The sequence below is a fragment of the Pelmatolapia mariae genome, linkage group LG1, assembly GCF_036321145.2.
Source record: "Pelmatolapia mariae isolate MD_Pm_ZW linkage group LG1, Pm_UMD_F_2, whole genome shotgun sequence".
NCBI classification, from domain to species: Eukaryota; Metazoa; Chordata; class Actinopteri; order Cichliformes; family Cichlidae; genus Pelmatolapia; species Pelmatolapia mariae.
The window spans coordinates 38,271,452-38,296,406 of record NC_086227.1 but is presented as its reverse complement, the minus strand read 5'-3'; the positions used below and the strand labels follow the sequence as shown (position 1 = coordinate 38,296,406).

The 24,955-nt window shown below is 43.0% G+C and overlaps 2 protein-coding genes and 1 non-coding gene across 3 annotated transcripts; 2 read left to right on the top strand and 1 right to left on the bottom strand.

The window, feature by feature from the left end:
• Positions 1–1,553: 1,553 nt before the first annotated feature.
• On the bottom strand, positions 1,554–9,795 carry LOC134631927 (isocitrate dehydrogenase [NAD] subunit alpha, mitochondrial-like). The gene is made up of 11 exons (XM_063480507.1): positions 9,714–9,795; positions 8,523–8,588; positions 8,259–8,342; positions 7,823–7,937; positions 7,552–7,739; positions 5,466–5,599; positions 4,632–4,734; positions 3,798–3,862; positions 3,630–3,714; positions 2,823–2,975; positions 1,554–1,983 (listed from the first exon to the last, which is right to left on the bottom strand). Exons 1-11 carry the CDS (start codon positions 9,738–9,740, stop codon positions 1,900–1,902), a joined length of 1,104 nt encoding a protein of 367 aa, XP_063336577.1. The 5' UTR covers positions 9,741–9,795; the 3' UTR covers positions 1,554–1,899.
• A 1,160-nt stretch (positions 9,796–10,955) lies between these two features.
• Positions 10,956–16,278, top strand: LOC134623939 (calcium and integrin-binding family member 2-like). The gene is made up of 6 exons (XM_063468943.1): positions 10,956–11,190; positions 11,453–11,487; positions 12,632–12,743; positions 12,868–13,015; positions 13,635–13,830; positions 15,583–16,278. Exons 1-6 carry the CDS (start codon positions 11,140–11,142, stop codon positions 15,602–15,604), a joined length of 564 nt encoding a protein of 187 aa, XP_063325013.1. The 5' UTR covers positions 10,956–11,139; the 3' UTR covers positions 15,605–16,278.
• Positions 16,279–19,284: 3,006 nt separating this feature from the next.
• On the top strand, positions 19,285–19,356 carry trnaq-cug (transfer RNA glutamine (anticodon CUG)). The gene has a single exon. It is a non-coding gene; the product is annotated as a tRNA-Gln (tRNA).
• The last annotated feature ends 5,599 nt before the right edge of the window (positions 19,357–24,955 follow it).

Sequence of the window (24,955 nt, the reverse complement as noted above, 5' to 3'; positions counted from 1 at the left end):
CTGCTGATCCCCCCCCCCCCCCCCCCCCAAAAAAAAAAAAATCTGGTATTGTTGAAAAGGTCAATATATAGAGTTATAGCCATTTTTTACAATTCATTTAAGTTAATTGGGGAGGGTTATTAACCCTTTAAGACCTACCATAGAACCAAGTCCGCCAGAGCTTATATTATATTTTTACATGCTGTAGTGCCAATTTTGGGAGCATTTCAAGTTGATATACATCAATACAACCATTATAGCCCAAATTTTAATAATATGTATGCATTAAGTGCATAGTAATTACATAAATTGCAAAAAAGTGCAATAAACTACAAAAAAATTGAAAATCGTTTTTGTTTTTTTAACAAATATTTCTAGTTAGAGAAATTTAAGAGGCTTATCCCTCAAAACTGTAAATACAAAAAAGTTGCACAAACTAGTTTCCCACCACAGGAAATTTATTTGAAGTGTCTTCATAGTTTTACTTTTGAAATACACCAATTTTTATATACTGCAGGAAAAACGAAAATAAATATTATAGTGCAAATTTGCAAAAAAGCAGCATATGCATCAAAATAAACTATTTCCAGCAGTGCAATTAGAGTTCTAAGCATCCCAGAAACGACACAGAAAGTCATAAAGTCAAAGATAACTTTTAAAAACACCAGTATAGGCTCTGAGGCCCTGACAGTAAAAAAAACTACATTTCCGCGAAAATGACGTCACTTTCGGTTTCGGGCAGGTAATGGCGGACATGCGAAAGTTCGCGCTGACGTCTATTCCAACGTAGGAAGTGTTATGAACAGCTGATCGGATCGGCAAAACGTGTTTCTGGAATATTATGTTTTTGTTGCTGCAAGCACTTTTTATGCAGTTTTTGCAAAAAACCGTGACCTAGGACAAGCTGATGGCATAAGATGTAAGTACAACTTCTCCAGTTTCATATGTAAAAAAAATTATTGCACTAGCTTACGTGGTTGCAGAGCTACCGAGATTTAAAAATAGTTACGCAAATCGGAGCGGGGGCGCTACGCTCGGCTCTAAAGGGTTAAATGATCTCAACTCTGGGTAATGATGATGCTAAAATGTATAATCCCAGTTTAAACCACAAGATGGCATAATGAGTCAACATAGCATTGATTTAACGAGGTAAGTCATAACGAGGGCATTCTTGTTTGCAGTGATGCCCTGGGGAGATAAAAGCCTCTTTAGGAAATGAGTGTTGCTAAAAAATAAGAAACGTCACATCTGGAACATTTCAACACACCCATCGGGGAAACAGTGCCCTCTGGTGGTGAAAGTTTTAGCCCTATTGAGGGTAATTACAAAAAGCACCTTTATTGAATTTAAGTATAACCTCTCTCTAGTGCTGCCATGTTTTCTGATGGTTTGCGCCGTGTTCCACTGACTTTAACAGGATACGCTAAACTGTTTCTGAATAATTTCAAATAAAAACGAGTGTTAAGAGCAGATGCTAAACTCGTTAAGCATTAAAGCTGCATGTTTGATTCCAAGTGTCTGAGGTGCAAAAGAAAAACAAAACAGAGGAGACATCTTTCAATGTAGAATTTTTATATTTCTGGGTGAGTAGGAGTGAATAAAGCAGTAACAGGAAGTGGAAACAATAAATAAGAGGACCTTTTACCCGCAGTACTACTGTTATAAAAATACGATAAAGAATATGCAAATGGAGCGAAGAACTGATACCGTCATTCATTTGATATAACAGTAAGAAACGCTCTCATCTCATGGTCCTTGGTCAAACTTGTGCGTTACGCTTGCTGTGAATGTTAAGGACTCAAGATGTTGCTGCAGAAGCCCCGCCCCTCCACAACCAGCAGCTCCAGAGAGATATGATGAGTCAGCAGGATAGGTGGGCACGCAGGGGGAGCCTCCAACGGCGGCCTCTGCCCTGCAGCTTCAGTCCAGATCCTGGACACGACGGCAGATCTCAGCTGTGAACTCAGAGCACTTTGCACTTCCTCCCAGGTCCTTCGTCAGAACCTGAAACACAAACACATCAGTGAGCAGCAGCTCTTATTTCACAGGAATCTGCTCCAACCAGCAGGTGGTGCTGCTGACAGCCAGCCTGGATTAAAGTGCAGACCCATCCACAGCCACTGGGTGGTGCTCAAACTGACTTCTGTTGAATAAGCCTCCTCAGGCGTAACAACATATCAACAAATCAGTCATCTCAGAAGAGCTCAACAGGAAGTATCCAGCAGCCTCCACTCAGATTAAAAGCAGCAATGTCAGCAGAGTGTCATGTTTCCCGTCTGCTTTGCTCCAAGATACAGGAGTGTGACAAACCATTAAAAAAAAGATCATACAAAGTGTGATTTTAAGGGGGTCGTCCTCCAGAATGGACAAAAATCTGTCAGTGCATCACTGCACTGACAGATTTTTCCTGGCGGTCCTGAAGTAATTGCAGCTTCTCTCTGAGAGCATTTCAAGTGTCCTCAATATCATTCAGAGGTTCTCGGACTCTACTAGAGTGGCTTTGGATGATTCACAATTCAAAATAATCCTATTTATTCTGCGCATTGGTGAAACCAACCAGCTCTCCTGATACAGGCCGTTTTAGCTTCTCTGCTTTCTCTCGAGCTTTTCAGGCCACCTTGCTCGTGATTGGCTGCCCTTCATAAATAGAAGGTAAGTGGGTGGGGCTGCTAAGACACTCCCCTTTCTTTGTCATTATCCAAAGCCAAGAGTAAAAATTCAGCGTTTGGATCAGTCTGCGCTTTTGGCACAAAGAGTTGCGTACACGCTGCTTACATTGTTTGAAACTTTGGCTTAAAGGAACAAAAATACTGGAGCCCTCCAAGGAGAGACTTCAGCCTCACCTTCTTGTCTCTGATGGTGTCGAAACAGGCCGTCTGGATCTTGTCGGAGTGGTCATGCAGACCCATGTGACGCAGCATCATGACAGCACTCAGTAACAGGGCAGTGGGGTTCGCCAGGTCCATGCCAGCAATGTCAGGGGCGGTGCCGTGGACCTGCGGCACAAACACTCCTCTTTTAGTTTGTCAGGAAAACAATAAATCTGCAGGTCTCCTGATTACAGACGTTTGGCCACAGGATTACAGGACTGGTTAACACTCAGATAATTACACTGTAAAACTGCCTGTTACAAATTCAAACCAAGCATTCAGTTTTGTGGGAAATCTTTTAAAGAGTTTTACTGATGGGATTTTTCTGTGTACCGGGTCGAGGTGGAGCTCAACATGTAAAGCTAATGACCGTTTTCACTCTCGGTTTATTTCAGGCTCCATTACTTCATCCTGGGGCTCCACCAGAGAAGCTCTGCATAATTCACAGTTCAGATTAAATCCTTATTCATCCCTTTAGCGACCTTTTCAGTAGCTCCCGTCTCTTTTAGGACCCGAATGCAGCTGCTTGTGTGTCCACAGTAAGGTTACAACTCAGACATCTGCACAGTCTCAAACTCATTCCCAAATGACCACAGTGACATCTTTTTAAAGCATCTACCTCTAAAGATTGTTCTGCACAAAAAGCATGTACAACAAGCAAGTGCAGTAAAACTACAGCATGAAGAGTAAAGTACTCAGTGTGTGAAGCACAATAAAAACAGTTTAAATATCATAACTCAGATGGAGCTGCACGGCACTAAAAAAGAACGCGATACAAACCGATTCGAATATGGCGACTCCGTTGGCGCCGATGTTCCCGCTGGGAGTGACGCCGAGGCCTCCGATCAGACCAGCGCACAGATCACTGAAACACAGTCACATGACCTCAGCACTTCCAATCACAGCCTCTGATTGGCACACAGGTTTCAGAGCGAATAATTCACTGACCTCAGGATGTCTCCGTACAGGTTGGGCATTACGAGGACGTCAAATTGGGTTGGATCCTGGACCATCTGGAAAACACAAGCATCGGGACATGTCAGGAAAGTACGGAAGAGGATAAGGACCACCGGAAAAAACAAAAACAAAAAGACGTGCCCACTTTTTTTCCCGGTGGTCCTAATCCTCTTCCGTGGGGAAGCGACTGGAGCCGACAAAATCCGACATTTTTAAAGGTCAGTAAACTATCTTTGGATTCAAACAGTTGTTTTTTTTTGTTTTTTGAAGTTTGTTATAGGAAACAAAACTTCAGGCGGATTTTTAAGAGGAGACAAACTGACTCCACGTTTGTCGTGTGTTGTAAAGTTATTGTGGTGGTATCAATTAACCCTCTAAGGCAGTGGTTCTTAACCTGTCTCAGGGGTTCGGCAGAGCCTCCGCCGTGACATGCACGGCTCATTTTGTGCACCAGTAAAAAACATATGTATGTCTTGAATTTGAAAAAAATCTTATTTTATTTTTCACTAAAGAGGGGTTCAGTGAATGCGCATATGAAACTGGTGGGGTTCGGTACCTCCAAAAAGGTTAAGAACCACTGCTCTAAGGCTTTTCTTCGTTAATCTAAATTACAGTATTTTTCCATGAAAGTAACTACCTCGTGCCTAAAAATCTTCTGAAAAAAACATTAAGTAATACTGAAATCAACCCCCAAATCCATCCAGCTCTGAACACACTCATTAAACACAGTTATTTCACTGTCTGGATTGATGAGGTAAACACACTAAATGCAGACTGTGAAACAGCTGCAGAACATCTGGCTGCTGAACTGTTTGGCGGACTCACATTGAGGCACACGGTGTCGAGGTACATCTCAGTAAACTTGATATCTTTGTAGTTTTCAGCCACTTCACGGCACTTTCTCAGAAAGAGACCGTCTGACATCCGCCTGCAAACAGAGTCCGAGTTACACAACAGCAACACAACATCTGCACCGTGGGTGAACATGGCGCCTCACAGGGAGAAAATCTGAGTGTGTGAGTGACAAAACATGGGTGATATTTTATTTAAAGGAAAAATAACCCACAAACTGTTTGAACTAATTAGATTAAATAAGTCCTCTAATCACTCCTCTCCCTCAGACGTGCAAGCTAAGGTGGAGTGATTACTTGGATTTTGGCTTTCAACAACTATTCTTTGTTCATTTGTTTCCACTCTCTTTCTTTCTTTTATGTTATCTCTAATCGACCCCTTTCCTTTACAGAGGTGCACTTGTGCCCCGTCCTAAAAGCTGAAACTCAGTAAGACTAAAACAGACTTCTGCTGGGTAACCTGTGGACTGACTATCAACAGGTAGTAACCCTCACTGGAGGCAGGCTGCCCACTGTCCATGTGAGATGGACTTTGGGTTTGGTCCCATGGGCCTCCGACTGGATGAATCTACCTCACCTCCATTTCTTTCCTGCTAATAAAGTGCTTTTGTTGGCAGTTACTGATGATTAAGAAGTCAAACCTTACACTGGTGTGAATAAATGAGTTGCCTATGACTGTGATCAGTTTTCTGAATTTGTTCTTCTTCCTGCGTCAGATGACGACAACGCCGCAGCCTCGGCACATGAGGACTAAACATTACGGTCTCACTGAGTGACACACAGGGCGATGGGCTGCTCCGGCACTCACATGATGTTGGCTTTGTGGACGGCGGTCACGCTCGTTCTTTTGTTGTTCCTGGCGTACTCGAAGGCGTACTCAGCGATGCGTCTGCTAGCGTTCTCTGTGATCAGTTTGATGCTCTGAACAACACCGTCGACGATCTACGGCAACAAAAACATAAACGCACTGAAGATACTCACAGCTGGACAGAAAACAATCTAATCAACAATCAAACTGTGGAGGGAAGCAAGAGACTGCCCCTATTACCAGAAACACAGAAGGAAAAGGTGGATGTGGCTGAATACACACCTGGCAAACTAGGGTGGCTAAAAAATATCAGTGGAAAATGGGGTAATTCTAATAGCGGATCCTCCTGCCTCCACACACATGCACGCAACAGGAAGCGTGTCTGCTGCGTTAGCCAAAAGGTAACGGAGCAAAAAATAGAAGGTTACAGCTGGTTTTGCCTCAGTACTCGCATCTCGATCGATCTAAACGCTGCGTTTTAAAACAGGAAGTCGAGCAGACCCTGCAATTCAGTCAGAGGAAAATTGGAGCCACAGCCTCGTAGACTGCATCTGCAAACCATCGGTGATGATCGTGTAACAGACCCTCCTGCTGCCTGTAACTGCAGCCTGTGCTGCTGCCGCTTCAAACTTTGTGCTCAGTCGAGGTTTCGGTGCCGTGCCGGTGCAGAAAAAGCAGTTTTTCTGTGGAAATACATGGAACAGTTTCCAGATTAGGAAACAAGAGAGGTATGTGAATCCCACGGGGAGGGGAGGCCTAATCTTTCAAAGATATAAAAGCATCGTTTTGGGGACATAATCAATCAGATATATACAAGGGGAGGTTTCAGACCTCTAGGACACTAGCAAACATCTTTTCCATGAGATTCGAGGTCTTTACCAAGTTAAACTTGTTCTGAAATAAGGTTTGACCTTACAGAGTTTCAGCTGCTGCAGTTATTAGTCCATCCTGAGGTCAACTGTGGGTAAAAGTTGAGACAAGGAGGAGGGGCGACACGAATCACCAGATGGAGAACAGGCGGAGGTTCACAGGTGATGGATGTGAGACTTTACACACACACACACGCTCACTGCCAGCTGGAAGATCTGCACTGATGCCTCGTTCTTTGAACACGGACATCAGCGTTCACGCCAGCAGGTTCTCCCTGCTGCCAGGCTTCGTGCTAACACCGTCTCCAGATCTGAGCTGACAGTGTGAATGCAGACGGATCCACGTCGGGAATGTGTGGGTGAACAGGTGAGCTTCAGGAAGCTGGCAGTGGTTCTGCCGTATTCACAAAACATCCAGAAGCACCAAGAAGATTTAAAGGACCATTCCGCTTTATTTCAGCAAGCTGTGCTTTCCATTCACGTGTCTATGGTGTGTCTATACCCAAATGTTTACAAAGGTGAAGGAGAGCAGAACAGGCTGAAACGAAGCAGAAATATTTGAAGGTCCAGAGGATTGTGCTTTAAACTTGAGTTAATAACAAATATCAAAGGATCTAATCAGCATAAGAAACTGTCCAATCAGGAGTCCAGAGAATTAAAGACCTGGATCCACAGTCTGAAGGAGGGAGCTGCTCAGTGCAGGATGATAGTTAGCATGCTCATTATGTCTGCAGCACAGTGTGCAGAAAGTGAAACAGTCTCAGGTCCTTAGTTTGTGTCTTTGGGATGAAAGTGAATCTTTCAGAGGTGGAACGAGGTGCTCTGTGAATACGACTCTGGCGCCGCTTCCTCCTTCTTACCAGGAGAGACGAACAGGAGCAGAGCATCCTGCCTGCAGCTGCTAGCTGACCTGCAGGGAACAGGTGAGGAGGCAGGTAGACCAACCAGTCAACACAGGTAACAACACCTGCTAACAGCTTCCAGCAGCATCCTGACTCACACGCTAAAGAACTGGACAACAGTCACTGTGACAGATTCCCGCACACATTTGCTCATTGGTGATTATTTTTGTTTAAATACAGAAAAAAACCTCTCTGTCTGCAGTTTGTGCATCACCTGTGACGGCTGCTTTCACACACCTGTCAGGATTACTCAGGACAGCCCGCTGTAACCCTCTCAGCTTTGAGCTGGCGCACACTTGGCCTCCGTTCACTCACCATGTGTTCAATGCCGCTGTACTCGCCCTCCGTGTTCTCCCGGATGGTGACCAGGTTGACATCGGTGTATGGAGTCTTGTAGCCCTCGATGGAGACACAGGGCCTCACGTTTGCGTAAAGGTCAAAGGTCTTCCTGAGCAGCAGGTTCATGGAGGGGTGACCTGCAGCGATGGGTGTCTTCAGGGGTCCTGATGGAGAAAAAAATACAAAAAACGCTGACGAGCAGGAAGCTTCCAGGAAATCTGTCTAAAGTTAACGGACATGTGCACACCTTTCAGACCGATCTTGCTCCGGTCCATGGACTCTTTGGCGTCAGGAGGAATCATCCATCTGCCGCCGGGTCCCTTTATCGCAGTCACATTCCTCTCCTCCCACGTGATTGGAGCCTTCAGAGGAAAGTTTTATTTAGAAACTGATCCAAAACCAATCAGTGCCTCCCACCTGACCCTCTTAGAATAGCCAGTAGCGCTTTGTAATTATTTCTTTCCAGCATGTTGAGCCCACATAACTTTATAAGAAAAGGTGATATCACATGAAATTTTCAGGGCTAAAAAACACACTAAAGATTTGTTAAAATCCTCTACCATTCCAGTACGGTAGAGGATTAAAGTTCCGTTAAAGTTACTGTTCCAAAAATCCGCTGACTCTGAGAGGGCTCAGGTGAGATCATTTTCCAGATTTGGCCTCTAAAGTCTGATCAAACTTGCCTTTGCTGCTTCAAAGATCTTCATGACAGCAGCGGAGATCTCTGGACCGATTCCATCACCGGGAATCATGGTGACTGTCTTCACCTGCAGAGACAAAGAGACACAACTCAGACAGCTGGAGCAGATCACAGTCCAGCCGAGATCAAGGTCTCTGCTTTCATGTAAACACATTTCCTGTTATTTATAAATGGATTTTCTGGGAGTTGTGAAGCGAAAAGCATCTCTTTGATTGCATCCCAGGAAGGCAGAGGTGGAGCTACTCACCCCTCTTGAAAAGGAGGCTGAAGCCATTGCCGGTTTTCTGACCGCCACCCCCACTGCCTGGGTCAGCTGGAAGAGACGACGTAAAGGTCAACTCAACACAAAACACACTAAAGCAGCTCAAAAATAACCTGATCATGATGGTTAGTCTGTGTTCAGTTGTTGGAAAACACTTGCTGTTGATGTGTAAAACAAAACTGTAAAGAATCACCTTGATTATTTGCTGCTGAGGCTGGAAACACTCCTAATAATTTATATTATAACATTTAAAAATGACCTGAGGAGCTTATGTGTACAAACTTTAAGTTCTATGGTTAATTTCAAGCATCAGTTAGTAACAAATTACAAGAAGGGAGAAAATTATTACCATCATTTCCGCTGTTCTGTTTTGTAGTTCCTTTGTATGCTGTTGTTGCTTATTTTTGGATAACGTAGTATATCTCTCACATTTTTTACTACCAATTACATTACGGTGACTTTTTAAAATGCCGAATTTATCTCAGGAGCCTCAAATTATTTGACATATTTTCCGTCAGTTAAAACGGGACCTGGAATTTAATCATAGAACAAGTTTAAGGTAAATTGCTCTATTTAAAAAGGGAGTCTGGTGTTCGTCTCCGCATTAGTTAAAGCAACCATTTCTCAGCAGCCACACCTAGTTAGAGTCTACCAAGAACTAGCTACATGTTGAATTTCATGTATGCCGAAGTTATCAGAGGATATCCACTTTTCGTCAAATTTTTCAACTAACTTCTACGATTTAATGATTCCATCTAAATTCTAAACTGAGCTTAAATTCGTGCAAATTTAAACGGAGCCTGATGTTGGTCTCTCATCACTCTAATATGGATTTAGAGATCACAGAGAACTAAAGAGCAGAAAGAGCTGGACAGGCCGACGTGTTGTCAAGGTAACCAGATTGAGGTTGGCGGAGGGGAATATGTGAAGAAAGTCAAAGTTGTATGAGACAGGTGAGACGAGGGGAAAGCTCCTGAAGCTTCCGTTCACGTGAAGGACGTGGGTTCCTGGCTAAGAGCTAACCAAGGTACATCAGCCCGAAAAACACGCTGAGAGCGCGTAAAGACACACAAAGTGACAAACACAAGCTTCAGCGCACACACACACAGCCCCGTTCATCTGTAACACACAGAGCTTTGGTGGTCTAAAACCGGGAATAAACACGGTGCTTCTTACCAGTGACCTCCACGCGTTGCCTGCCATTCTGCTGAGGAAGAGCTCTCCGAGATCGTCTGTGAGCGAGATGACTCACTCCGAGAGATCTTTGTGGATGTACGAGTCATTGGCCACAGGCTGTTTTTGGCGCCACCTGCTGCACCACCATCAGAATTAGTGCTGCCTTCAGGAGCAGTTAGGAAAATCCGAATCTGCACAAACAAGGCAAAAAAGGCGCTACTCTCCAGTCATCACCGTGATTAGAACATATTAAAAGATTGTTCACTTCTTTTTTGTTTTTTTAATTTGCTGGTTTTTTTTAGTGGTTGACATGCCTATTTATTATATCTCTTTTTTTGTTGCTCACTTAGTTTTATTTCTTTACTTGTTTATTGGACAAAATGTACATTTGTGTGAAACAAGAGAATTAATTCTATTTATGTCATTTGAAAAATACATCTGTGTACATTACTTACTCCCTGGTGTGTGAGTAGCTTTTTGATTGATGTTTATATTTTGGAAAAGAGCCACTGCTCTGCTTCATCAGTTCATCTACCCAACACTTGATGTCCACTGTCAGAGCTTTAATCTCTAGACCTGCATGTTAAAAAACACTCAGACTCATGCGTGTGCACTGTTGTTATTGACTTTACTTTGTTTACTGTGAGCTTCGAACCTGTGGCTCTAAGCTCTAGAGCTGTGGCTTAGTGTTCAAATGATGTCCAGGATCTGATGGCACAGAACAGCCAGTCTAACATTCCTCTTCACGGGATCAGAGCTTTCAATCAAGACGAACAGTTAACGATGACATGACACATGCCAATATCCTGTGTCTGAATGGTGGGAAGGATATCTGAAATGAGAAAGAAAATCTGCAAACATAAATATCTGTATTTATTTTAGTATAACTTTATTATAAAAGGAAAGGAAACAAACAATACACGACAAATCAGTTGGAAAAAAAGGGTTTTACAACTTTTACGCTGATTTGAACCCAAGCTGGAAAGCAAATCGAAGAAATGTCTGATTGAAATAAAGAAAGATGGATGTAAAGTTATAAAATGTAATTTATTTGACATAAAAAGAAACAAAATGCACAAAAAATAAACAAACAAATTCTCATAAAGTCATCTAACAGACTAATCTAATGATGTAATTCCAGAATTTCTTCCTGCATTTACAGTTCATGGTTTTCCAAGCAGCAGCTGAAAGCAGCACTGTGATGCCTGCACCTCCTCCTCCTGTCCTCTGAGGCGTCACAATCCTGTTTTCCTCCGCGTTGGGACCAGCAGCAGCAGCAGCAGCAGCAGCAGCAGCAGCAGCAGGCTCGCAGACTGAGACCCGGATCAGGAGAGTGGATGTCCCGGCTGTGCGCAGACCTGCTGCCGGATGCAAAGCCAGCTCAGAGTGTGATGCAGCTGTGTGATGGGAGGATCCGCTGGCCAGGATGGGCAACAAGCAGACAACCTTCACCGAGGAACAGCTGGAGGCGTATCAGGTGAGGGGGGGCAGGATGGAGGCGGACAGCTGGATGTCCTTCAGCGAGGCGTGAAAGGTGGAAAGGTGTCTGCCTTCATAGCTCAGCAGAACGCAGACCACATCAGATCTGCGTCCTGCTGCTGATTGGCTCTGCATCCTGCTGCACTGGATGATGATGATGATGGTGGTGGTGGTGAAGATGCTGACTGATGGTGAAAGCAGATCCTCCCTGAGGACTGGCCGCTCTGACTCACTTTCTTCGTCTCTCTGTTTGTTCCCAGGACTGCACCTTCTTCACCCGGAAGGAAATCCTGCGGTGAGTGTGGCGCACGGCGAAAGTCTGCTGGTCTTCTTTTCTTTTTGAATCTACACCTTCATCACTCACTGAGGGAGAGGAACGACTGCTGCTCGGCTATTTTTCCTGCTGTGTATTGTAGGCGCGATGTGTTTACACAATGGTTTCGATGTTTGGCTTTACTGTACTGAGATCTACTAAATTCACACTGAACGCAGCGCGCTTGGAGTATATTTTAATAGCTCATTGACTCATTTTAACGAAGCATAAAAGGACACGCTTTATATGCTTCACACACCTGTCCTGCATGGTGATACGACCCTTCAAAGTTTACTCAAAATGCATCTCCAATAAGTAATTAGAAACAGATCAAACATCCATGGTACAGATGGTATTTCTGTTCCTCTACATCAAAGTGGATGATACTAATGCTCAGAAAAGGTTACAGGAAGAATTTTACCAAACAAAAACCACATTTTAGCTTCAGATTGTGACACTTAGAGTGGGCTTAAAGTGGATTTGGGTTGCATTTTTTAAACAGAGCTTAAATGAGTTTTTCAGCACTGGAAAGATCTCGTGTAGTCATAACGTTGTGAAGAAACAAAAATGCTGGGAAAAAAATTAGTGCCAACTTATCTAAAGGAAATCCCTGTGAGCCAAACGCTCAAACTTCAGATTGCTCTGAATGCTTTGATTCCATCATTTGGTGCAGGCACAAAATACTCAACATGCAGCCAGTATAGCTCAAAAAGACTGGATGCTGCCCTTCAGCAGGCTTCTGCGAGTTGACCAATCAGAAGAAAATGGCATGGGGGGGCTTCAAGAAACAGTCCCAGGGTGGGATAAATAAAGGTCAAGACTGAAACTCTAGAGGTGGAAATGAGCAGATTGGGGTCGCTCAGACAAACACTTTACAGCTACAGACGGACGGCGTCGATGTTTGAGAGGTTTTGGCGTGTTTCAGATTCTCCTTCCTTGTTCCAGCAGCTTTTATCTTAAGGTTGCATCATTTTGTTAGTAAGGCTTTGCCTCACTGACTGACTGATGGAAACTTGTTGCTTTTCTCTCATCAGTCTGAAATTTGGGATCCTGAATATAAAGTGTTATTAAAGTGAATGTATTAGACTCCTGTGTAAACTGCTGACTTTGCTCTAATGTGCTGCAGGTTACACGCTCGATATCGTGAGCTGGCGCCACATTTAGTGCCGCTGGACTACACCAACAACCCCGACATCAAAGTCCCTATGACGCTCATCATCACCATGCCTGAACTGAAGGTACAGCATGTACCGGTCAAAATTCTGCTGGCTGATGCAAGACTTTAAAACAAATGTGTCTCACATCCCGGTTTTTGTTGGCTGTTATGTTCAACTGTGTGATGTTTTGTGTCTGTGCTGACAGGAAAACCCGTTTAGAGAGAGAATCGTGGAGACGTTCTCCGAGGACGGACAGGGGAACCTGAGCTTCAACGACTTCATCGATATGTTTTCTGCCCTCTGCGAAGCTTCACCCAGAGAGCTCAAGACCATTTACGCCTTCAAGATATACGGTAACGTGTGCCTTCAGGTGGAGAAGCTCGGGTTGGGTCTGAGATGACACACCTGTGGCAGCAATGTGCCTCGGCGAGTACTCGCTTCAGCCTTATGGTCTCACAGAATAAGTGCTGTTTTCCTGATTTAGTCTGATTTAAACAAAAATAGCATGTTTATATAAAAGATTATTTTAATTAATTATTTCAACTTTGTAAGTATATAATTAAGATAAAATTATTAGTTCCTGCAAAATGATTATTATAATTTCTGAAAAATATTAAAATAAACTAAAATGTAAATCTCTCCTAAATGTAAATGAAATGGCCCAAAATATGTGAATAAAAGAATTATCATTCAAATAATAAAAAAAATTAAATAATTATTATTAGTCCAAAAATTATTCTTCTAAATATTAATTAAATGTCACTAAATTAACATTAAATGTCTAAATAGATTTAAATGGTCTCAAAAATAATATATGAAAAATCTAAATAAAGTCTAAAAAAATGTATAGTTTACAAAATGATTTCATTATTTGCAGTTATTACTGTTGATTACATGGAGATTATTAGTAGAATAAGTTTAGGTTTTTGTGGCAGCTCTGTACTGAGTCGTCTCGTTGGGGATCTGGTCCAGACTTTAACAGGGACAACTTCATCTGTAAGGAGGACCTGGAGAAGACCCTGAACAAGCTGACCAAAGGGGAGCTGACGCCCCAGGAGGTCACGCTGGTGTGTGACAAAGCCATCGAGGAGGCCGACCTCGACGGAGACAACAAGCTCTCATTCGCCGACTTTGAGAACATGATCTCCAAGGCTCCTGACTTTCTGAGGTACCGTCATCTCTTCTGTTATGTGTTCATTTTTTAAAGTAAGGCAGAGACGTGGCTGCTCCTCTCCTACAAACCTCCACAGTGACAGCGCAAAGTTAGAAAAGTATGTGATTGGTAAATCCTGGGTCTGTTTTTTAATCCTTAATTTCTGTGTTTGGAATCGGTCCAAAGTGTTTTTTGCTGCTCAGACTGTTGTCTGACTGTTTCTTATATTTCCCCTCCATGCTGTCATGGGGTGCTGTTGCCAGCTCATCACAATAATGTCACATAACACATCAGCTCCGTGCTCTCTGCTCTTGAAGCAGCATTTTTTGGAGGAAAATGTGCTTTAGGGTCAGTTTTCTTCTGTTCTGCTGGCAGTATCACTAAAACACGATGATCTGCAGGGTTATCAACAGTTTTCATCCATCCACCACAAAAGCACACACTATTTTAGCCTTTTAAATCACAGTCAGCCTTACAACCTGTGCTGCGGCTCAGTATGTTCCTCCCACTAATGCAGCGGTGTCAAACTTACTAAATGAGTCTTACAGGCCTGAATGTGCGCTGGAAGCCATTTATAGTTCTTGTTTGATCTGCTGCTCAACACACATCAGTTGTTTCACGATTGAGGCTGAACTGAGGGGCTGCATGAAGGGACAGCATCAAATCAATAAGGAGCTTCGGCAGGATGTCTCCTGAAAGGACAGAGGATGGTTGTGATCCAGGTCCTGATCCTGGCTCTGAGTGTTTCTCACTCAGGCTGCTGAGTCTTCTGCTGCTCTGCATAAAGCTGTAGAGATAAAACCCATGAGTTTTACTGCTGGCAATCCATCACAGTGTCCCACAGCGAGCACAGCGAGCACAGAGGAGGGGTGAAGGGAGAGACAAGAGGAAGAAGAGTAGAGTGAGGAGGAGGAGGGTGCATTTATCAAGTCATTGAGTTCAGTCATTAATCTGTCTATCACACTGGACCGCCGCTCAGAGATAATAGCTGGAAACTGGGCTCCAGGGTTGGTGTTACTATGGCAACAGAAGCAGTTAAACTGTAAAAAGAGAAAGCTGGAAAGCCATTATGTTTACTAGCAGGTACATCACCTCCCGCGTCACCCTGGTTACGGTCGGCCAGTTAATCTGACGTCACAAAGCCGAGCGGCTCGACTGTCATAAACGTCAGCGTGAACGCGCTTCTGCAAGGTGCGGCGTACAGATAGCAGTGTTTACACCCGTCCAGTCATTTATGTCTGCTTTACACCTCAGCTCACTACGCTTCACAGTCCCCATGAAAACAGACTCTGCAGCACCTGCTGTGGACCCCCAACAGGCCGGCCCTCCCTGAGCCCGGTTCTGCAAGAGGTTTCTTCCTGTCAAAAGGGATTTTTTCCTTCCCACTGTCGCCAAGTACTTGCTCAAAGGGGGTCGTCTAATTGTGGATGTTTTCTCTGTAGCACTGTGGGGTATTTACCCGACATTATAAAGTACTTCGAGGCAGCTGTTGTTGATTTCAGAGTCCTTGAGGATGCTTTCCAGTCGCTCTGCCCTGGAGGTGAATCCTATGAAACATTACATGCAAAGATAATTGTCAGAGTTTTAATTTAAAGAGTAAAAATAGACTCCTGACAGCAACTGAGATGTACCATTACCATCCTGCAGTTGATACAACGAGGCTAAATTTTACAGTTTCATCCAGTTACAGCCTGAGAGGTTCAAACAGTTAATGATGATTCAGTCAGTCCTAGAAGTCACCAACATCTGCTTGTTTTGTGTCTTCAGCAATTTCCACATACGAATATGAGGCAGCTGAGATCCTGCAGAGGAAAGACGTCTCTCTTCGACCCCAATTCCACCTGAACCTCGGACCCAGCTCGACTCAGTGCCTGTCCTTTCTACTGCCGGCGGGGAGTCTTCTTTCCTGAAAGATCCTGAGACCTGGACTGTCAGGAGCCCGGGAGTCTGAATCTCGATCACGCAGTCATTCCAGAGGGGGGATACGGTTACTGCATGAAGCCTCTCTCTGGGACGGATTTTGAACTCAGCTTAGACAGGGCTGACTTTCTTCTCCCCTGTGGACGTTTCCGATCTTCTGAGAAACATCTGGGAGGATGGCGCCGCAGTGGATACAGAACAGGGCTTTTCTGAATTTAGTGCTTTTCAGAAAGGCCTCATCCAAAACTGGATTCTTTTTAAAAGCACATCTTTAAAGGGCAAAACAGTGAGGAGCTATGCAATCTTTCTCCATAAAGTGCATGTTGTAAATTGCTTCTAGCTGGTGAATTTGTACATCTGGTTTAGTGAAGCATTCTGGTGCATAACGACAATCATAGTAAACTGTAGCTCAGTTGATGGAAGGGCTCTCTCTGTCATCTCACCTGTACTCCTGGCTTTGATAAAACTTTTTCCTGCCTCCTACTAAATTGATATGACAGCTTTCACTCTTTCAAGACAAAATGTTTTATGGCTAGAATCAAATAAAAGGTTGTTCTGTCACTCGATGCTTCACAAGGCTTCTTGTCTGAGAAAACCGATCCAGGTTCCGGCGAGGGTACGAGCTGTTCCTCATCCTGCAGCTAAACACATCAGGTCTTAACACTGGTTTGTCTAATGTACCATCAAGTGTCTAGAGGAAGAACAGGAGGAGGTCCAGGAATGCTGTTGGTCTGCAGCTTTGAGGGTCTGAAGGTTTGCTCTGCTACAGAAAGACACTTCAAAGCACTTTTCACTGTAAGCCTTTCTCTTAATGCACAATTTATATGAGAAATGATTTACAATACTGCATTGTTTCACCTAGCAGGACTCTCACTGGGCTGTTGGTTACAGGGAGCACTGTCATGCTGGGGGAGGAGGTGGAGGAGCTGCAGTTTGGATGGGCCGTTCAGTCGTTACACTGTTAGAGCCTGCAGATAACACGTTATCTCAAACTTATCACTTTTGATTTAAATTCTCTGCTAATCCACCGAAAGATTCAAACCCCACAAAAATCATTTTATCACAAATCTATTTATAATATAACTTTCATTCCAGTTCACCCAGCTCAAATGTCTTCAAAAGATTTTTCCCCTAAAATTCTGATCGAGGACTGCAGAAAAGCAGCCAAGAGGAATTATTGGCTGGAATCACTTGCATTATCTGTACCCAGTCATGTCTAACAATAGAGGAATGACCACTCCTGTTCTGACCTCTAGAGACGTGATCCAGTCTACAGATCAGTTAGCGTAGCTGCTAGTGGTCTCCTGTAAACTGTGGGGTCAGAGTCGGCTGTAGTGATTCAAGAAATAAGAAATAGATGCGTAAAGACGGCGCTTCAGACATCCGTCTGTACTAAGAGGACTGGAATAACTGGGAAACTAGAAGGTACAAGATGAGTTCACCTCTCCTTCACAGTACAGTCAGCTGGCTGTGAGTTTGAACTCTGGGTGGTGTGAATAAGCTGAAGCGCCTCCTCCTGCAGCTGCTGTTCAGTTCAGGCTGCAGAGGCACATCCGTCCTGATTATCATGAGCAGCCAACTGTGGTGAAGACACGGCGTTCCTGCTGCTGCAGCACAGCAGCCTTCATCTGCTGGATTACACAACCTCCACCAGGACACACCTGACATTTACAGGTACAGCACACTGCACACAGGGCAGGATGAGCACCCCGCAAGGCCACCAGTCTGCAATGATCTATGCAGCATATGCTAATCTCAACCAGAATAACAAAAAGAATAAATCTAGATTTTTACCCTACGAGGTTTCTCTCTCTGCAGTGATGGTGGAGAAACGTGAGGTTAGCATACTGAGTCAGAAGAGTCACAACAACAATAAACAGGAAGTCAATAATTTTAGTGTGTCAGCAGGTGGAGCTGCAGTAGTAGCACTTTAGTAGCACTCTAATTTGAATCGTTGACTGATGCCCTCAGACTAACAACTAATTTGAACTCAAACAATTAAAAAAATACATTAAAATATGTAGCCATTAAAACTGGAGAGCAAACATGTAAATCAAAGGAACATTTTTGTGGGTAAATTGTCATCATGTTTTTCAATACAACCTGCTGAGACAACAGATGATTTTATTTCTATTTTATAGTACAGTCCTGTGAAAAGGCACGTTTTAACAGGACTCTATGCACACATGTGTAAAAACTAAGCAAACATACTGCTTCCATTGGAATTAAGATGCTGCTAATCAAATGCACTTAGCTGATCATCTATAAATTTGAGCACCTCTATAAAAGCAGAGGTTTTGGCATTTTGCCGTTGTGCATTAACACAATCACAAAGGAGTGGACGTCTCAGCAAATTCACACCAAGGTCAGACAACTTAAGACTTCTTTGTCATCAGTGGGATTTTTTTCCCTCTTGAAAAACCCGTGAAGGTGTGCCAGGACTGTGGGAGAACAGACGGAGAGCATGTACCAGGACCTTCAAAGCAAAGAACCATCTTGCTCTGAGGTCGCAGTTCTAATCACTGTACTCCTCTGAAATCAAACCGAGTCTGTAAGTAAACCTCAAAACTAACAGGACGCATACACATGGATTATCACCAGTAAGGTGCTTTTGTTGTCCATGTGTTGTCTATGCTGGAGGTGAAGCAGGTAAAGTCTGCAGACTACACGCTGCCAGACTTTAAATAACCACAGAGGAGAGTGCGTGATATTAGATTGTTGTGTAACTGAAGCTGAGGAGCATCGACGTGTTGGCAGGATGAAACAGCAGCTGATGATCAGCAGACAGCAACAACATCGACCTGTTTTCACTGACAGAAACATGAGACCAGTGTTGATCTGAGGTCAGGAGAATTTTAGCAGGAGCTGCGCTCCACACGCCTTTCACATCCAACCCACAATTCATCCACGAACAAGTCATCCAGCAGTGCTTCTAGTTCTTAGCAATCACGTGTGTGTGAACACATGGAGTTGAATTCATCCTCAGAAAGTGACAAAAAAAACTTGCAATAAAATAAAATACTCCACGGACCAACAACATAATAATATAAAGAAGAAGAAAAATGATTACTAATCGATACCTTCCACACCGTGCTGGCTGTGTTGTGCCGTTTATTGTTTGCAGGTAGCTGTTCTGCTGTGTTACACTGACACCTGGTGGCGAGTGGTGGATTTACTGATAAACGTTTCTGTACTGAAACGGTAAAATGGGTAAATAAGCACTGACCGAACCATTAATGACCGGTGTGGTCGCAAAACCATGTTCGTTCTTTTGTTTTTTCAGATTTTATCCACCGTGCTGATGGACCCGGGAACTAATACGTTTCACAGTTATATATACAACCTTTATGTCCAAAATCCGGGGGATGTGACGTCAGAGGCGATGCTAGACTTGAGGTTTTAATATGAAATCTATAGACGATTCGTATGTAAATAAACGGATCGTAGTACAACGAAAAAATCCTCCCCCAACAGTTCACATAAATGATATAGAGGAAGTCATGGCTGTTCGACTTTTAAATAGTGAAATTTCCAACGTTGCAAGCACGTGGTTCCATGGTGTAATGGTTAGCACTCTGGACTCTGAATCCAGCGATCCGAGTTCAAATCTCGGTGGAACCTGCCCTCATTTTTCTCCTGGTACACAAGAATAAATCTATAAGTATAAAATTAAAAATGACCAAATAAAGTCACAGCAGTTAGTAGAGGCACACCCCTGTGCGCAAGTGTCATAGGGCCAGGTAACATTCATACCTCATATCTTTACTTTTTAATATGAAATACAAGAAATTGGCATCGTTGTATTTTTACTCAGTTGTATATAGCATTTTTATCTTATTGTATATTTTATTCTATTTTATTCTAGTGTATATAGTATTCTATTTTATTCTATTCTGTACAGTTGTGTACTGTATTTATTCTTATTTTATTTTATTCTAATTTTTGCTTCATAACTTTTGCACTGTCCACTTCCTGCTGTGACAAAACAAATTTCCCACGTGTGGGACTAATAAAGGTTATCTTATCTTATCTTATCTTAAATACATGGAGTGGTTTATTGAAACGAGCAAATATAAATGTAAATGCAGCAGTCAGGTTTCTATGACCATCTTTATTCTTCAACTTATCCTTAACTCTGTTAGGCATTTAAAAAAATCTTATTCAGGAATAGATTTACAGGCTTGTTGAAAGACATTCAAAGCTCTTCAATGTATGCTTCTGTATCTTAGTCTGGTCATGATAATCCCACACTGCTTCGATAATGTTGAGCTTCAGGCTCTAGGGAGGCCAATCCATGACTGATAATGTTCCATTGTGTGTTTTTACATCCAAGAATGCTTTTACTGCACTGGCACTGTGTTTGGAGTCCTTGTCCCAAACACTCAAAAATGGTAAAAAAAAAGAAAAGAAAGTAGTTTTCTGTCAGTTTTTTCCAGATGTTGTTGCATGGTGGATCATCCAAGAAGCTCCTTCAGTCCTAAAAGCAATTGGTGGAGAGTCCCAGATTTTAAGCCCTATGGGAGTGTCTCCAAGAGGATCATGGACCCCCACTGATCCTCTGCCTAATCACCCAAGCCAAGGTGTGAAAATGGGTGTCGGTTACAATCAGGCAAGGTTTCGGGTGAACCCATTGTGAAACCTAGTCCCACCCTGCCATGTGATTTACTGAGGTCAAAAGGCCCAGGATGTGAGTGGGTGTCAAGGCGTCTGTGACGTGAGAACCATTTCAGGTGACTACATCATGGAGCTCATTGAGAAAAGGCCAAGGGTTTGCAGCGCTGTCAACAAAGCAAAGGGTTCAGGAATCTAAAAGACTTATTTAGAGTTATTTATCAGTTTTTTCTTTGCTACATAATTCTTGCTTCATATATTTGATATCTTCAGTATGTATCTACAATGTAGAAAGCAATAAAAATAAACACAAAAATAAACAAAATGAGAAGGTGTGTCCAAACTGTTGACTGGTCTGGCTCTTTGGAAGCAAAAGATAAAGAAGTGAAGTGTGGCTCAAGAGTTTTACACAATACTTCACTTCTTTAACTTTTAAGATCAGGTGATTAGCTTGAGTAATCACATACATTTCATAGTCATGCGCAAAGACTCTCGTGTCTCTCGTGGTTAACGGCTCATTATTTTAAACACTGTATGAGAAGAAATGAGAAGCAGTGATGTCTCAAGCTGCTGTCTCCTTATTTGCCCCTTAAACTGAACATGACCCCTCACTTTGTATGGTGGTGAGGATTCGGGCCACCAGTCAAACGTTTGGAGGTCCAGATTGAGCCAGACTGTGGGTGATCCCCTCTGTTTATCAGATCATAGATTTAAAGTCTTAGTTCCTCATTAAAACGCCTAATGTCCTCATTAAATCGCCTTCATTAGTGGAAACAAAGCAGGAATGACACAGAGGGTTGCAGTCCTGGCAGAATGGATGGACAAGGTCGACCTGACCTGAACACGACCTTGATGTTACCTCATCAGTGATTTATGCAGGAGTTCATGCTCTGGATTTATCAGCAGGAAATCAGTTCTAACTGGACAAACCGTCCGCTCTCAGCAGTCTGTCAGCAGTTTAAGAGCTGAAGCGAAATCACCTTATCAGCCTAGAGGAGAGAAAGGCCTATTTAATAGAGCTGCAGGTCAGACTGAAGAGGTGATAATGAGCTTACAAACGAGCCGTTTGGCAAAAATAAATAAAAAGAGTGCACAGTGCAGAGGAGAGCATATGGTTTCCCTGGTATGCAAAAGGAGACGGTTTAATGTGTGCAGTGTAAAAACTAAAAAAATTTAACGTAAGGGATGAATATCAGAAGTACAAAGTGAAATGTGGCTACAGCTTCGAGGGACAAAGCTTTGAGACTCACACACCTGAGCCCGACTCCTTCTTCTTCTGTTGTTCACAAGAAACCAAAAATCTAGACATTGCTCATTCTTACTTCATGTGTTTGAACATGTGTGCTGCTCTTACAGTCTGGGCCCTGCTGGTTTCGGTGCTTCCAGCAGATCATAAATCTGCAGCAGCGATTCTTTGCAAAAAATCTGGATTTGGATCATCACCGATGTGTTGGACTGGGCTGAGGTGATAACATGGCACAGAAAAGTTAGACAAATATTACTGTCAGCGCCGTCAAACACGTACCAGGGTTCGTTTGATGTCACGGTAGATCTTTCACCATGGATGAAAAAAAATTAGGAGGTTGTGTAAAATGTTAATAGTGACAGAATTCAGCTGTTTACAAATCCTTTACATCTAATTTTTATGTGCGAAAGGACCTTTACCCTGCTGACTCTGGAAAAGTACTGTTTTAATTCTTTTAGACCTGAGTGCAGCGTTTGACAATGTTGATCACACAATCCTATGAAACTGTTTAAAGACGTGCGCCGGCATCCAAGGTTCTGCGCTAAAATGGTTTGCCTCTTACTTAGAGAGCAGAACATACTCCTTGATGCAGGGTAACAAAACTCTTCCCCTGCTACACTTACTTGTGGAATACCTCAGGGCTCTATTCTGGGCCCTGTCTTATTCTCCTTATACATGCTCCCATTAGGCTCTATTTTTCAGAAACACCAAATTTCCTATCACTCTTATGCAGATGATACACAGTTCTACCTCTCTCTAAAACCAGGTGTTGATAGCACATTGCAGAAAGGTTCAGATTGTCTTAACAATATTAATTCCTGGATGTCTTTGAACTTTCTCAAACTAAACCATGACAAAATTGACATTATCATTTTTAGCGACTAAGACTGTTAGTCTCATAAGAAATGACTTGGGCCCACTATCAGCTAATGTACATCCCCATGTTAAAAATCTCGGTTTCATTTTTGATTCTACCCTCAAGCTGGACAAACAAATAAACTCAGTTGTTTGTGGCAGTTTTTTCCACCTCAGGAGCATTTCTAAACTCAAAACTATCTTGTCATCTAAAGATCTGGAAAGCGTTATCCACACCTTTATTTCATCACATCTTAATTACTGTAACTCTCTCTGTTTAGGCATCTTTCACTCAAGCCTGTCCCGCCTGCAACTTGTTCAAAATGCACCTGCAAGGCTCCTGACGGGTACCAGAAAGAGAGAGAGTATTACTCTGATACTCGCATCTTTATGTTGGCTGCCAGTTAAATACACAATTGATTTCAAGGTTTTATTATTTGTTTTTAAAGCCCTCCATGGCTTGGCTCCAGGTTACATTTCAGATCTCCTTAGACTGCACCTACCGACTCGAGCTCTGCGTTCCTCCAGTCAGATGCTTTTATTGGTTCCATGCTCCCAGTTACAATCTAGAGGTGACAGAACTTTCTCCATTGTCGCTCCGAGACTCTGGAACAATCTTTTCCTCTTAATTGCCCCTTGGGTACAAATAAAGTTTTTTTGACTTTGACTTATATACATTAAATATTTGCATCTATATGTATGTACAAGTGTACAAGTGTATATAAGAGTCTGCGGATGCTTTGTAATGTCAGTGTCTTACCTGGACGCTGGTCATTCCTGTGAATCATAAGCCACAGTTTCATGCTCTGTTTGCCGTCTCGCTTCATCTGCCTGCCCTCCTGCCACCATCGTCCCAGATCACTGGATCACCCAGGCTGGACTCCCTGCTCAAGTTCACACCATGTGGGTACTCACCCATACCTTTCCGATTCCCCCCATGTCATTCTCCACCTCCAGAAAAGTAAGCCTTGGAAATATCACACGTCCCCTTTATCTTCCATCACTTCTCCCAGTACAACTCTGACATCTCTCTTGCAGTGACTCTTATTCTCGTCTCACAAACCACAACCCTCTCCCTGACTCTTGCTCAGGCTGACGTTCATGTATCTCACCTTCAAGTATAGTTTGTTGTTGTTTGTAAATAAAGTCTGGTTAGAAAACGTAGTCTTGTGCCTCTGCTGTACTGCATTTGGGTCCTGTTTCATGCTCTTGCCTACGCCGCCGTAACAGTTTTTTGTAGAAAGCCAAACTGTTTGTCCCAGATGATATGTGAGCAAGGGAATCCAGGTGAGGAGAGCTAACAACTTTGTTTTGGGCACAGATAGGGCAGGGAGACATACTCACGGACATCTTTTTTCAGAGTGGGCCACCAGAACAGACGATGGAGAAACGAAGCAGTACGATTCATAAGGGTAACAGGAGAATTTAGCAGTATGAGCCCAGTGGATGACCTGTGACCAAATTGCCGAGGGAAGACACAGCTGGTTAGGAGGCCGCTGCCAGGGTCGGGTTCATCCTACTGGGCATTTCAGACCTGGGACTCGATCTGTCAGGTAAGTGAACCAACTATACAGGTAGGAAGCAGGATGGTGGATTCTTTGGAGCATGACATTTCATTACAACAGTGTTTCCAAACATATTTTGCATTAGAAAAATCACAAGGCACACCACCAAACAAAAATGTCCCAAAAAGTATGTTTATTGAAATCTAATGAAAATCTACTGTCAGTTTACTTAGTGTGAAACCTGGGCCTGTTTAGTTGAACACAAAGCTGATATTCTTGCAGGAATTGAAGAAAGACAATGACAAGCTTCCTCAACAGAGTCTCTCTCTCTTTTTTTGTCATTATAGCAGTCATGCTTGAAAAGCCCATTTCACATAGATAGGTTGTAGAGAACTGAAATGGCTTTGTTTGCCAGAATAAGGAACCCCTTGGCAGCAGTCAGCCAAGAACTGACTGCTACTTCAAACCATGGCCCTTTTTCACCACACACCAAGATTAGCAGAATTGGACTTTTGAATTTCTTCTTTGGCAAATTCTGTTTTAGTGACTTAATTGGAGCAAGAAGCTGTACTGCCCTCTAGTGGAAGAGAATGTAGTTCTGCCTGTCACGAAACGCCGCTTTGCTGCCATGATGCCAGGTCTCTCTTGGAAATGACATTTTTAATCCCAATGAGATTTTTACCTGGATAAATAAGGGATTAATTATAAAAAAGTACCGAGCCGGTGAAATCGGATTATCTTCCATGGCATACCTGATGGTTTCTCACAGCACACCTATGTGCCACGGCACAGTGGTTGGGTGTTTCATCATGTACATCGCTAAAAGATTTATAAATCTGTGTACATAAGGCTGTGAACTGGGGGCACTGTCATAAGAACAGACAGCACACTGCAGTGAAAGGACTAGAATTATGGTCCAACCCCCCATATATTAATATTTCTAGGCTGAATAGTGATGCGTGATATATAACTGGGTATTTTCTACAGAAGTAACCTGAAATAT

What these genes read in the sequence shown, in the direction of transcription:
- LOC134631927 (XM_063480507.1), bottom strand. Translation starts at nt 9,740, where the DNA reads ATGGCAGGCAACGCGTGGAGGTCACTG. An exon ending in AGATCTTTGAAGCAGCAAAG is followed by an intron (nt 7,938 to 8,258) that starts GCAAGTTTGATC and finishes TTTCCTCTGAAG; the next exon opens with GCTCCAATCACGTGGGAGGA. An exon ending in ACACCATCAGAGACAAGAAG is followed by an intron (nt 1,984 to 2,822) that starts GTGAGGCTGAAG and finishes TTTGTGTTTCAG; the next exon opens with GTTCTGACGAAGGACCTGGG.
- LOC134623939 (XM_063468943.1), top strand. Translation starts at nt 11,140, where the DNA reads ATGGGCAACAAGCAGACAACCTTCACCGAGGAACAGCTGGAGGCGTAT. An exon ending in ACCCGGAAGGAAATCCTGCG is followed by an intron (nt 11,488 to 12,631) that starts GTGAGTGTGGCG and finishes AATGTGCTGCAG; the next exon opens with GTTACACGCTCGATATCGTG. An exon ending in TTACGCCTTCAAGATATACG is followed by an intron (nt 13,016 to 13,634) that starts GTAACGTGTGCC and finishes GATCTGGTCCAG; the next exon opens with ACTTTAACAGGGACAACTTC.